This window comes from Cololabis saira, chromosome 22 (assembly GCF_033807715.1).
Source record: "Cololabis saira isolate AMF1-May2022 chromosome 22, fColSai1.1, whole genome shotgun sequence".
Taxonomy (NCBI): Eukaryota; Metazoa; Chordata; class Actinopteri; order Beloniformes; family Belonidae; genus Cololabis; species Cololabis saira.
Window position 1 is genome coordinate 7759220 of NC_084608.1, and position 15351 is coordinate 7774570.

A 15351-nucleotide genomic window follows, 5' to 3' on the forward strand; every position below is an offset into this window, starting at 1 on the left:
TGAAAAACTACTCGAATGTTGACTTAAATAGAAAGGTATAAAAATTCCTTAACTTTTAAAGAAGACTTTTTTCATCTTTAACTCTAAAAATAACAAACTGCCATAAAATGATACATCTATTTTAGCGGGCTGTTCAAAATCCTTCTTGATTGTTTTGAATCTTCCTGAGATTCTGAGATCACTCCACAAAAATGAAGGTTATACATCTTCTTTTTATTTAGAAAATATTTCAATCTTCAACTCCTAATCGATAAGATTCTCGCCAATTTAGCAGCAGGAAAGTACCAGAAATAAGAATTGTATAGTTTTGAACTGTGGATGTTTTGATATGTATTAATCAAATGATCCAAATATCTTTGTTTTATGATGAAATCAACTTTTCATTGTGATGGATTTGCAGACATGTTTGCTATCAGACTCACTGGATCGCAGAGCAGACGAAGTCACCTCAATCTCACTGGCGGGCTGGTAGGGCGTGAAGGCCGAGGCCGAGCTCATCTCACTGGAGAAGGGGTCTGGACTCTGAGTCCCTGTGGAGCTGGCGCTGGTGCCATCACCGCCGTTGTGGGGATCCTGCTCTTCATATACAGCCACCAGCTGGGGAGAAGGAGAAAAGCAAACACTTAGATCTGCAGAATATGACCATACATATGAAAATGTGGATGGGGGTGCTATATGTCATGCTCTCCCTTGGACTGTACTGTACAAGTACAAAATACAGTTCTCGTCATTTTTATTATTCTTTTATTCTCTCATTTCATGTGTTTATTCATTGTTAGTCTAGTCTTGTTCTGATTATTGGGTCCAGGATTGCATTGGTAACCATTAGCCGTGTGCATCCTCATGTGTAATTATTTGGATCTGTTTTGTTGGTAGAAGCAGGGAGGGTTAGTTTTTTTTTTTTTTAATAAACAGTCTCTTTGTGTTGCACAAGATGTATGAAAAGTGCAATATAAATAAAGCCTTATCTAAATTAAAGAGTCTAATCCTACAACATCTGTACCAGGGACTGCTCGGGGACGCCGTGTCCGGTTTCCACTGCAAGCACAGCCAGATTATTTGTTGCCATATTTGCCAGCCCAGACATCTGCCAACATCTGACTCCCAATCAGAACCAAAAATGCAATCTTACTGCTGGAGCGAACGCTCCCGTTTAACCACAGGAGCATACGGATGAGTCAGCATCACAGTGCAAATGCAAAGTTTACTCCCGCCTTCGCCGGGATAAAAAACATTTGATCGAGCATTGCCAGTTAACCACATATGACTTAAAGCTTTTCCTGCTGAAGTGAGACCTGCACAAAAAGAGAGAAAGAGAGGGATGAAAGGGAGAGAGGCTATGAAATGCTGCACAACCTGCAGAGCCGAGTGGAAGTAGCGGTGCCAAGTGGCTTTCATTTCCAGAGGAATGTGTTACTAAGCCTCTCACAAAAAGATTAACCTCTTATTCCATCCAGACAGAGCAATCGCAGAGCAGCAGAATGATACACAACATGCTACACGGGACAAAAGCGTGTATATTAGAGACTTGAGATGAGTTCTTTTTAATGTCTTTGTCCCACCTTCATATTTATGTAGCGGAGAATTTTAGAGGGGGGAAAGAAAAACCCAGAGTGTGTCTCAGTTACTGCTGGGAGCAAACAGCTTTCATGTCTACAACATTTTATTCGTCTTAAGGTAAAAATAGCACACACATTTTCCCGTGTATTTGCGATTTTTTTCATCACCCCAACACAGGAAAATCTGCATATAAACAAGTTTAGAAGTCTGGGCTCTCTTCGGTTTGATTTGATTCATATGCAGAGTCTGATACTTAAGTGTGCATGTGTTTGTGTATCTGCATCTGAATTTATGTCTCTGCGTGAGTATGCCCATGTGGTTTATGGTTGCCGTTATTCATAGCAACATCTCTCGCGGTGGCTTTGCACAATTAAAGCGTGCTGCTTCTTTTTTGTTTTTCCTTTTTTCTCTCCTCTAAGATGCTTCGTTGCATCCCAGCGCCACCACTGAGACGTACTCCATCACTGAACGCCTCTCCCATTTCACCCTAATCACGCTCCGTCCCAATCTCTGAAATTACATTCCTCAGGTTGTAAGGGTTTATCACAAATGTGCTAAGTACACCAGAGAGGCAATCAGAAAGGAAAGAGATCCACTGCTACAAAATAAGAAAGGCAGATTGAGGAGGTAATATCCTGCAGGTTAGCTCACTTGGCGGATGTGTAACTTCACATGTCAAGGCATGCAAGGTGGTTTGCTTTGTGTTTATACTGCAAATACTGTGAGATTTTGTCAAATTTCTCCGCGCTCGTGATAAAGATGCTTCAGCGAAATCAGCGCGAGGAGAAGGACAGCTATGTTGCAACACAGAGGCGTGTGAGACGGCGGACGGGAAGGAAAGAGCGGTCCCTTGAGATGTTTGTGTTGCCCCAGAGACTGTATGTGAGAGCCAGCGAATCATTAGTGACAAAGTAATCAGGCCTCGCATTCATATGTGGCTATGAGTATTTAGCAACTTGACAAGCCCTGTGCCTGCCAGCTGCCCATTTAGAGAAGTGTTGAATACTGTTGTTGATGTTGCAGCAAAGTGTGATTCATTTTTAAATGGGTTCCAAATCCCACTAATTAGGTCCACTTTTCTATGCCTTGCATCCTTTCACCAGACACTCCACAGAGCTCTTTTGGTGTCTGAAATGTTCGGCTAAACTCATTCACAAAACCTCAGTTTTATAATCAATTCATTTATCGTGAATTCAATATTTATAGGCTCTTGAAAGTCTTCATTCATGCTGCCATTCCCAAAGTGACATCAAAAGCTCACTGTGTTCGGAAATCTGAGGGTTTTTCATAAAGGCTGAGGGCAAAGGCGTCAAACCTCTCTTAGTCATCCAACGTATAAAGCCAAAGGGAAAATGATCAGCTCATAAGCTGATTTCTCATTTCCAGGCAGTACACACACAAGTCTTTAGCATTTTTTTCTTGACCTGTTCACCAATGGTTCAGTTCAATCAATCCCTAATTAAAGTTTTCAAGAAAAGAGTGTGGTTGAGTTTAATTTCCAACAGCTTTGGAAACTATTTGAACTCAGATCAGAAAGACAGATGCAGCTGGCACAGCTGTGGGAGCTGAAATAACGTGATGCTTTCATATAAAGTCTTCAGCGCTGATGCATATCATATATTAGCATGGCAATGCCATGAGAGTAGTTTGCAAACCTAAATTATGTTTCTTGGATGTGTTTGCAGTTGCAGTTATAACTCTCTCACTTATTAAGGTTTGAAATTGCAGCCATTATCATTACACATTGGTAGAAGATGTTTGGAGAAAATATGGCTAGCAAAATTTTAAGGGTACAGTAATCCCTCGCTATAACACGGTTCACCTTTCACGGTCTGGCTGCTTCACGGATTTGCATTCTACATTCTGATTGGATAAACAGTCTCCCCGCTTCCTCACTTCCTGTATGTTAATAACGATACGGTTTAATATGTACTGTACATGTACATGTACGTAAAACAGCTTGCCAAATTTAAGGTTGCAAATTTTCTCCAAAACCCATAATGTCGACAAACCGTTCTGCACCAATTCACCCGTTCACATCCAATGACTCGGGGCGGGTGGGGCGGTGCTGATCTCTGCAATTTGAAGCCTTTTGAAGCTGATTTCACTTATCACGGGTTCTTTTTGGAACGTAACCCCCGCGAAGAATGAGGGATTACTGTATTCCCAGAACATAAGATGTCAGGTTGGTGAGAAAAATTGTACAAGTCCTTTATTCTTGCCTTCTTTCACAACTCTGACCTCTGTCTGTGCTATGAGGAATACACTACTCACAGATGGACTAGGGGTGGGTGTTGCCAAGGACCTCACGGTATGATATGATATGATACGATATGATACACATCACGATACTTGAATCACGATACAATATTGCGATATCCAAATTTTGCGATATATATTGCGATGTTATACATAGTTCGCTGAAAACTGTAAAAGGCATTATGCATCTTATACATCTCAGAAATTAACAATAAAAATATTATTAAAGCCCATGTATACAATCAAGTCGTGCTGGATTTACAACCTGTCTGAAACATGATTTATTATTTGAAAGAAAAAATAGATTAAAACAAATCGGCCGGTAAAGTATCGCGATATATTGCCATATCGATGGTTTTGCCTACCCCTAAGACGGACACGTGGTTAGAAGGAAAACTTGATTTTGCTGTTGATGGGATGGAGACAATGGACTGAAAGTCAACACAGCAAGCTTTCCCTCCATCTGGGAACTTACTGCAGCCACTCTAGAACTAACTATTTCTTCATACTTATAATTTTACTTTATAAACATCTTTTATTTTCTCCAGAGGCTGCTGGACTGAAGATGCTGAGTTGGACTCGGGATTGAAACTTAAGAAATAACTTTTCTTTGGCAATGTGCTCATAGTAACAGCATGACTAATTATTAAGTGATGTGACAACTGAGACTGAGGACTCTGAGCTGATTGGAGGGAGAGAGATTGTTACAAATGTAAAGAGCCCCTGAATAACAAATTGCCACACTGTACAATATAAACCAATATCTCAATATACAGTCTTCAAAATCACATAAATATAAACCAAAGGTACGACTAAAGTGAGTGTGAGACATCCTCCAGTTTGCAGTCAGGATAAACTGTAGAGAGATTTGGGGGGGAAACTCTTTAGCCCCTACCTGCTTCAGAGGAGAGAAGCGTGGAAAAGAGAGGAGTCTTATTTCATGGACCTCTCTCTCCAGCAGGGAGCAACAACACTGCTGCTGCCTTAAGCCCCTGGAGCAAGGCTGACACTCCACTTTCAGCCTGTTCCACTGTCTGTCACAGCAGCTGCCAATCAAGCGTTATCTACCTGAAAGCCTGGGGGCTGCGAGGGAGAGGGAGGCAGGAGCGGGGAATTATGATGGATGATGATGAAGGGGGGGAGAGGAAGCAGAGGATTGTAGACAAAGCTAAAAAAAAAAAAAAAAAGTCAGCTGAGTCTGGGCATTTTCGGCTGCCTCGGTGAAAGTTATATTTGGGGTTCAGCATTTCCACATTTCTTCACAAAGAGTTCAAGAAGTCAACACGAAACAGAGGGAATCTCAAGGATGACTTTCATGTAGGCCTCCTTTGATCTCCCTCCAGTCTGAGCAGCGTGTTGGTGAAGATGGAAGTGAAGAAGCTAAGGGGGGAATGAGAAGCCGCTTTGACAATCTCCCTCAACATCTTTTCTCCCTCTCTGCCACCAAATACACCCTTCTATTCCTAGAAACTCTGATACACTTGGAAGCCTGGGCATTAGGGGAGGCACATGTGCAAATCAGTCATCCGAAGCACTCACCGAGTGGCACTCCAAAGACACAAGACAATAGAAGTGATTATGAGTCACTGGAGAGCGCTGGCAGTGCCAACACAGACATGTAATACCTGCACTGCAATGATCTGACACTAATCCACATCTACCACGACGGCTCTGAGAGGCGGAGAGGAAACCGCACCTTCAGGAGAAGTGAAAGGGAAAGAGCACATCCCAAAGTTACTATGGGCTGCCTCCAACTGTGAATATTTATGGAAGCACAAAACAATTTCCTCTTGGGGTCCAGATTATGTTTTAATCTAGACCAGGGGTCGGCAACCCGCGGCTCTAGAGCCGCATGCGGCTCTTTAGCGCCGCCCTAGTGGCTCCTGGAGCTTTTTCAAAAATGTTTGACCTTTTTTTTCCTTTTTTTCTTCTTTTTTCCTTTTTTTCTCTTTTTTTCTTCCTTTTTCCTTTCCTTTTTAATCTCGACATTTCGACTTTTTTCTCAACATTTCGACTTTTTTCTCGAAATTTAGACTTTTTTCTCAACATTTCGACTTTTTTCTCGAAATTTAGACTTTTTTCTCGACATTTCAACTTTTTTCTCAACATTTCACCTTTTGCCATTTGCCTTCATTCTAAGGCTGATACAAGACTTTTCATTTTTTGCGGCTCCAGACATATTAGTTTTTTGTGTTTTTGGTCCAATATGGCTCTTTCAACATTTTAGGTTGCCGACTCCTGATCTAGACAATCCCATCCAAATCCTAAAATTCAGTATGGCTCACTATAATTTAGGCAATAGGCAGATGGGCCTCTTTGTGTGACACGAATGATAACTTGAAAATGCTTCATGTATCTGTTTAATTCATCCGTTATTTGCTATGACAACTAAAAGTTACTGTAAAACATAAACACAAACACACAGAGGATCACACCCTCTCATTTGTCTTTATATCGCTGCAAGGGCACCAGTGGCACGAGGTTATCGTACGTACAGTCGAGGTTAGAGCAGCTAAAGCCAGTTACTCCAGCAGAGAGTCCAAGGACAGTGGCGTTATTGAATAATGGCTCTGAATCCCCATCCTTCATCCTTACTCATCTATCCATCCATCTGTCCATCCACCCATTTGTTCAAAAGCAGTCATGTAGCATTTAAGTCTCCATCGGTTCCATTGTCAACCGAGTGCAGTCTGATCAATATATCCTCTGCAGAAACTGTTCATGGCCTTCGTTACGGGAATCGGTGAGAAGGTCTTGGCCTTTAATTTGAACTTTTCTGTTACATTATGCAGCATCGGAATGGACATCCTTCCTTTTTCTCACGCTAAAGTTATCACAGGTTTTAATATTTCATGCTTTCCTCCCTTCCATTATTTCTCACACACCACACGTCGAGCAACCCAACAAAGTGCTTAGTCCTGTATTTTTCCTGTTTATTAAGACCATCAAATATTCAGAGAATGAGTGTGTAGCACTCTGGCCCATCGCTAGTGTTCCGGTTAACCATCAAACGGCTGCCGGTAGTGTTTTAAACACATATGCATATTTCAGTTGCTGTCACATAGGGCTGATGCAGAAGGCAGACGGACCCAAAGGCTGCTTTTGCAAACGCAAGGCCTGAAATGATGACACAAAGTGGATGTAATGTGTAAAGATGCTGTGACACATTGAATACATCCTATTTCTAGCAGCGGTGGCGTGCAAAAGGGGCCAACGGATGAGGGCTGTGAAAATGAAAAGTGAGAGAGGGATGACAAGCTTAACATCAAAATATAATCCTCTAACAAGCAGGTGCTTGGGTCATGCTGCAGTGCTTGCTAAAACATTAAGCTATTTTATGTAGTTAATTCAATTTTTTGTTTTTTAAAAGTCAATTTCCAAGGCAGAAAAAAAAAGTGGTGTCAAAAAAGAAAAGAGCACAAGGTGGGAGGGGTATTACAGTGGGGCAATGAGAAAATATACAGAGCAAGCAAAGTTTAACCAGATTAGGGACTCATCCCTTTCAAATCCACAGAGCTAAGTTTTCATCCGCCTTTGAAGTTTTTGTCCTGCATTAGGGGAAATGAATTCACATATATTAGGGCATCTTGTGTGAGTGTTTCCAACACGGTGCTGACGGAGGAGAAAATTCCTATTACGCCCACATAGGTCTTTCATACGTTTATTAATACCTTATAACTTCCAGCCACATGTACAATTCAACCCTATTCAGCTCTGGGAAATAAACGCTTCTTTGATACACACAAAAGACCCCTGTGATCTTCAACCCGGGGGTGAAAAGAAAAAGGCAAGAAGAGAAGGATGACAAAAATGGTTATACATTCTCAAAAGCAATGAAAATGGAAGCTTATGAGAAAAGAAGACAAAAAAATGAAGCATTTTGTGACTAATTGGCAAAACAATCACTGATCACATTGCAGATATATGAAACACAGTTGCTATTGTTCAATATGTGCACATTTGAATTAAATACCATGAGACGTCCTATCCCAGTCCAGGTGTGAAGAAATGTTCTCATTTACAGAATTCCTCGCTATGATTTGCAGATCTCCACATATCTCCACATATCTAACTGCTGTGTACAGTAAACAGAGCCGTGAAGGGCACCATCAGGTTTTACATTACAGAGCGTGGAATCCGACAAAATAAAACCTAATACAGCCATATGGCTGAATATATAAATAAATGTGTCAATTTATAAAAGAAAACTAATATTAAAATCAAATTAGGAAGGGAGAAAGATTAAAAGTCAGCACTCAAGCCAGAAATCTGGGAGTGGTTCTGGACTCATACCTGGATTTTAACAGCTACATTGAGACAGCAGTGAAGTCGGCCTGTTATCACCTTAAGAACATTGAGGATTAAAGGACTGATGTCTCAGCAGGACTTAGAAGAACTTGTCCGGCTTTTATCTCCACTGGACTACTGTAACAGTGTTCTCACGTTCCTGCCATCAAACAGCTGCAGGTAGTTCAGAACGCTGCTGCCCGAGTCGTCACTAAGACCGAGAGAGTGACCCATATAACTCCAGTTCTTAGATCTTTTCGCTGGCTTTTCTCTTTATCCTGTCCCAGATGTTAAAATCCTCCTTTTGGTTTATAAATCTCTGAATGGTCTCGGACCAAAAACACATCTCCTGGTCCACGATGAACCAACCAGAACCCTCAGGTTGTCAGGGCAACGCCTACTTTCTGTACCCAAAGATACAACCAGAGACGTTCTATAAACGAGACAGCCCACCAATGTTCCCTCTAAGCTGCGCGCGTGCGCAATCGCGCACTGCCCGCATATTCTCAGCGCACAAGAAAGTCTATCCAGCGCAGTGCTTTAAGTGGGCCGGTACGCGCCGGTACGGAGTACCCCCACTTCTCAATATTAGCCTCTGGCGTACTGGGACTTCTCTTGAGCTCAGTTCTCTGTTCTCTCCTTGCAATTTGGCTACAGTGGCGTCGCAACGCGACTGCCCCTCGTGAGACGTTCACTCGCAAAGCCTGATTTATGGTTCCGCGCTAAATCGACGCAAGGCCTACGCCGTAGGGTACGCGGCAACGCGCAACGTACATGCGCGTCGCCGCGTACCTTACGGCGTAGGCTCTGCGTTGGTGTAACGCGGAACCATAAATCAGTTTACGGAGGTCCCGCGAGTCGAGAGGAGGAGAAGTATTCAAGGATTTGGGGAATACAAGGAGCTGTGGGGATCCCGGACACGAGAAAGTCTGAAGCCTCTGCTAAAAGCTATCCATACCATTGCTGTGTCTACCAGCAGTACTGGAGTTAATGGGGGATGAGGGGAGATGGCACCCCCCCCTGAAATAAAAACGGTCCAAATCATCCCCCCCTGAAATAAAAACGGTTTAAGTCATCCCCCCTGAAATAAAAACGGTTTAAATCATCCCTCCTGAAATAAAAACGGTTTAAATCATCCCCCCCTGAAATAAAAACGGTCCAAATCATCCCCCCTGTAAAACTGTCATGCCTCCTTTCCATCCCTTATGTCATTTCATCAATGAATGTGGTTTTACTGCTATTTCAACATTTAGAGTCATCACCAGAAAAATAACACCAGAAAAATAACTTATTTGACAATTTTCACCTGTTTCAAGTAAATTTTCACTTGAAATAAGTAGAAAAATCTGCCAGTGGGACAAGATTTATCTTCTCATTACAAGCAAAAAAGTCTTGTTCCACTGGCAGATTTTTCTACTTATTTTAAGTGAAAATCTACTTGAAACAGGTGAAAATTGTCAATTAAAACAAAATTTTGTCAACATTTCAACTTTTTTCATAAAATTTTTGACTTTTTTTTCCTCAAAATCTCAACTTTTCTCTGGACATTTTGACTTTTTTTCTCTAAATTTTGACTTTTTTCTCAAAACTTTTTTTCTCGACATTTCGATTTTTTTTCTCAAAATTTCGAGAAAAAAGTCGAAATTTTCACCTGTTTCAAGTAGATTTTCACTTAAAATAAGTAGAAAAATCTGCCAGTGGAACAAGACTTTTTTGCTTGTAATGAGAAGATAAATCTTGTCCCAATGGCAGATTTTTCTACTTATTTCAAGTGAAAATTTACTTGAAACAGGTGAAAATTGTTGTTTTTTCCAGTGACGAGTCTTGTTTTAAGTGTAATTAGATACTTAAAAATAAAGCGTGCATATGTGATGTTGCTCACAGTCGTCCTCAGTTTGCTCAGGGAGCTTGTGTGTGTGCCCAGATACATGAAAAATTAGAGGGAACATTGCAGCCCACTACGGTTGTGTTTCCTGTATCTGTGTCACGTGGGTTTCCCCACTGCCCCGCCCCTTTAGGAGACAGGAAGCAGGTCCTGAGTCTATTGAGTCCTATGGGAAAAGTGAACGTCGTGAGCACAGATTATTACCAATTCCTTCGCCCCATAGTAACCTAAGTAAATATGGGACCCATTTTTCAAAAGCCACAAACCTTCTGAACATTCTGACACCAAAATGACAATTTTCAGAAAGACAGATTAGGAGAAAATGAACTTTGTTTGAGACCTGTCTCTGTCTGAGCAACACACTCTCGCGGGATTTGGCTCTCATAGCTAATAATATAATATAATAATAATACATAGCTCTGCTCAGAGTTGTCGGTCACTGCAGAACTTCCAAAGTCGTTTTCCCATCGGATAAAATGAAGTTTAAAACTAAAATAAAACTGGCTTCTTTGCTTAATAATACTGTTATTGTTATTATTGAAGTCTTTTTGGAAGGGAAAAAAAATATTAGACTGATCCGATGATCTTGTACTGGGTGGGCGACCACGCCCACTTAGGAGACAGGAAGTGGATACCATTTCATACCATTGGCAGTAACGGTAATGCGCTATCTTCTGTATAGAGTATCTTTGATACAACCGAACACGGTGAGGCAGCATGGAGATTTTATGTTCCTCACCTGTGGAATAAACTCCCAGAATGCATCAGGGCAGCTATAGCTTATGTCTGTTTCTCTGCTATTAAAGTCTAACATTTAAATGCCCTTTTTATTCCTTTTTATGTAAAGGCCTTTCATGTATCTTGTACATGAAATGTGCTATAAATAAACTTATGATAAATAAACTTCTGACGATGGCTCGGTGGAGACATGAAAGGGTCCACTGTGTCTGCAGACGGACATATCTTGACAGATAACTTTCTTATCAACAGATAGAAACGGTGCAGATGTTTTCCAAATCCAAAATAAGCTTGTTTGAACTGTGAATGTTTGAATTCTAGCATCATGGCCGCTACATTCACAAGTTAGAGTTTTGATGGAAGAGCTATGTAGGGTAAGGCGTATTTATTTCTTCAAATTAAACCAGCAGGATCAGAATGAGTGAGTTTCCTTTGATCACTATATACAAAAGTAACTTTCCATACATCTCAAAATCCGGAAGAAGCCGTTAAATGTCGGCTTTTGTACCTGTCCTGTATCCACCTCCCCATTCCCAGGTGACAGGATGGAGGTCTGTCACCCGGGAAGGGATGGGTGAGGCAGCTCTTTGCCCCGGGCCGTGGACAAACATCACAGGCTGTTCGGGTGCCCAAACTGCTTAACATGCAAAGTGAAGCACTTTGAACTCATGCAAAACACACTTCAAAACAAATACATCAATGTGCTTAAAATACTGAAAGCAAAACCTTACTTGAATTATTATTATCATTTTAGTATTACCCACTAAACAGTAACTTCACGAACCTTGCTGTTCAGAGCTGTAAATTTGATTAAAATTCAAGGAAGAAATGTATGAACTTAGTATAACAAGCAGGCGAATCACTGGTTGGGAAGAAAATCTAACTCTTTGACTCTTTTGCATAAGTTACTCTGTGGATATTCAACATGTTAATGATATGAGGACAGTCAGTGTTTAAATGTGAGCCGGACTGAGCAGTATATAGCATTATTCTTTTTTCTAAAAGACAGCAAAACACACTGATTGGGTGTGATAATTTGAGGTTGCTAGGTTACAGAGATCATTACTTACTACCGGAGGATTAGTATAATCCATATGGTATCACACTTAGCATCACTCTGCTTCTACAACAGTTCTTCAGTATCTTTTGTGGCTGTAAAATCTAACACAATGAGCAGCCCAGAATAACAAGACACTCGTAATTGGCACATTTTTACACATCTTGAAAACATAATCCATATTTATGAGTTTAAGCATGTTCAGGATGTTGTTTTGTGAAAGGCGGTGTTACATCCATATGATCCTCTGGCAGTATAAAGAGAATCCATGAATGATAAATCTCTACAACCCAAGTACTTTTATTTAACTTTGACCATATCTTCTGTCTTCCTTTGTTGGAATATGTCCCAGTCCTGAAATGTGTTTAAATTTAAATGAGGCTGATAAGAAAAAAAAACATGAAATATCTTGGGTTCACGTCTCGTCTGAAAAGAAATAAAAGTCAAACTAAATGTAAGAATTTCTGTGTTTCTGATTTATTTTGTCTTTTCATTGTTTTTCTTTTTTATTAAGTTGCATTTTCTACATCTTTTCAACTTTTTTATGGTTGGGATTGTCTGGTCTACCGCACAAGTGACGGTGACCCTCAAAATCAATAATGTTGATTAACTATAATTCAAATGAATTATTGTGTGAGATCCAGAGCTTTGGTAAAATATATTATGTGTATTATAGTATTATAAATGTATCTTTACAACATATGTGCCCAGCAACTATTCAATAAGAATAAATGCACTTATACCGAATACAACAATCCTCTCCAACGTGCATTACATGCACAGCGCTGCAAAAGCCTTTCAGCAGTAGCTATTGCATGACACATTTTGTGTTTACTGAGGCTATTACCTAGGTGTGCTAGCCACTTCTGGAGACTAGATTATGTCCTCTACCAGGAAGGCAGGCGGGCAGAGTCTGAGGGGAGAAGGCAGTGGAGCACCTGTGGCACACAGAAACAAGCCGGCTGCCATATTCCTACCTGTCTTTTAGTGTAGTGGAGCACCTGTCCGCATGTTACGCCAATAAGCCTGTCGACCTGTCATTCAGTGTGTCAGCTGCTCGGCTTGAATGTTAAATCAGCCAACCAGCCAGCAAGCTAATAAATAAGCCAGCAAATCCAGCCATTCAATAAGTCACTCATCCGAGGGAGTTACTCAGCGAGGGAGCTGGTGAGCTTTCTGCAAGCAGTCACTGACTATTATGAAATATCAAAGAGAAAACAGGCAGCCAGTCAGTTCACCAACCAGTGATCCAGGCCCCCAGTCAGCTAGAAGGGTGATAGCCAAGAGGAGCTAAACTCCCCCGTGCTAACAGTGCTCTGAACAGAGACGGTGCCAACATGCACAAAAGATAGATGCACAGAACTCGCCAGTAGGGACAACCGTCATTATCTGCCATCTGCAGGCTTGAGTGGCCCTAGCCTGAAGGCAGGAGGAGGCGAAGGGGAGGAAGGTGTAGCAGGGGGAGAGGAGGCCCGTCCTCCTGTGTATTTGTGGAGGGGTAAACACAATGTGAGAAGTGGCACGCTGTCCAAAATAGGCCATAACACACTGGAGGACAACAAAGAAATGGCTATTTTTCCCATTAGCAAATACACCGTCCTTGCTTTTTTTCAGAGGAAACTGTACAAGAGACAATATCACAGGAGACTCAACGAGAAAAACACAGCAGACAAAACACAAGTGCAAGAGTGTTTGTGTGCTACGAGGTTTCTCATGTAGCAATACGTTTTGATGGATGATCTTCTTTGTCCCCTTCCTTTTTGCTATGATTTAATTTCACAGAAATGACCATGCTGGGATAGGTTTCTGAAACAATTATCCTTTATTTTTATCCTACTTTGTAATAACCAGGCAAATAAAACATTGATTGTTATCTTTCTTTGGGTGCCTCTTCTTGATTTAATCTGTTGATACATTTACTATAGATGAAAGTGCAACAAGATTAAAACTAAGAAGGAAAATGATGTTTGGGAGAGAACTTTTTTGAAAATTAGGTGCATTTCCACTAGCGGCTGCAGGTAGTTTTTCTAAGGGCAGATCATTGTCATGTGTCTCCATTACCAGGAGCCGCCCTGCAAAACTGGCCTTTAGGAACTTTTCCATGAAAAAGAGGTTCCTTTAGATAGGAGAGGTGCTCAGATTGGTTTAAAAGGGGGGTCTCTGCTGGTCAGGATTTCTTAATTACATTCAGCCATCTCAAGTGAACATAAATCACGTGAACACAACTCATTTAAACCATTTGGACGAGCAACATTTTGGTACTGATACATCTGATGAAGAAGGAGATCACAAAAAACGATAGATGGAGCCATGAGTTGGTTCAGCTCTCATTATGCCAATGATAAGGTCTAGCAGGGGTTTTATTTAAATCGCAATCACCACCACGATGTAAGTAAAAAAAAAGAGAGAAACATCTCTTATGTTTACTTACTTCTTCTCTTCTTTCTTCCGCTGACCATTTGCAAACAGCTAAAAATGCAAATTACCGTCATCTGGTCAACAGTGGTATTAGTTCGGTGAGTGGTTCTACCGTGGCCCTCAAGTGCCAACCGTGTAACTTTTGGTTTGAGATTCATGTGGAATTAAGATTTACTGCAGTTCCACGACTGGCCACTGGAGGCTGGCTGCAAAAGCCAGTCAGTCCACCGACTCCCGTGTTAAAATGTCCAACTGTACACCACAAATGAAAACATTTACAGCCTGGTTTAGGTTTTACATAAATGACCATTATGAGGGGGATTTTTGTACCACACCAGGAGAATTTACATAAGCAAAAAAAGTGTTTCTAATATGACTGATTGACGGTCCGCACAGCCAATGGATACTGTAGCCACTATCACTTACTCATCCATAATCGTAATGCTACCGCGCTTAGCGTAGCAACAATCACCTGTACGAACCCCGCGTCAGCTAAACGCAGTTGTAATCTTTAGATTTCACCGTCAAGAACAGGTTAAACGGTATATTCTCCTATTAACATCTGCCGGAAGCTCTGGAGCTATTTCAGGGGGGCTAATAGCCAAAGCTAAAGTTGACAGATACACAGTGGGCCTGTTCCCACTGGCTTCCTGAGCAACAAAGCTGCACCCCATATAAAGAAATCGCTCAGAAACCAAAGGGTAACGTGACTTAAAGCTTTGTCTATTGTGTTTTGTCTTTTTTTAGGCTCCAGTGGCACTACAGTGTGATGGAGGAGCCGAGGAGGGGGTCAGGCCTGCCAGAGGTTTCTGTCTGGCAGGTTAACCCTGAGCCCCCATTAATAGGAGGCACTTAGAGGGACAAACATAACAATCCACATAAAGCACCCGTCCCACAGCCCCGACACAGTCTGACTGTCCTTCTGTCTACTATAAATGTCTGTGCTTGTCATTTTCCACCCACACTGAGTCAGAGACAACATGAATCAACTGTTTTACGGGTCATCCGCATTATGAAACATGCAATGATAAAATAATATCAAGGTCAGGCTGGTTTTTGGGGCCAAAAACATTCTGATTATCATGATTTTAATGTTGACCAAAAGAAATTGAGATTATGATTTCTTTTTTTTTTTATGTAATTGAGC

At 41.3% G+C, this 15351-nt stretch overlaps 1 protein-coding gene across 1 annotated transcript in view; it reads right to left on the minus strand.

Annotated features, from left to right (window-relative positions):
- LOC133423716 (partitioning defective 3 homolog) overlaps nt 1-15351 on the minus strand; it is a 394242-nt gene that overhangs the window by 280999 nt on the left and 97892 nt on the right. Inside the window, exon 3 of the mRNA XM_061714033.1 lies at nt 423-597. Coding sequence (XP_061570017.1) covers nt 423-597 — 175 coding nt within the window. The remainder of the gene's footprint in view (nt 1-422; nt 598-15351) is intronic.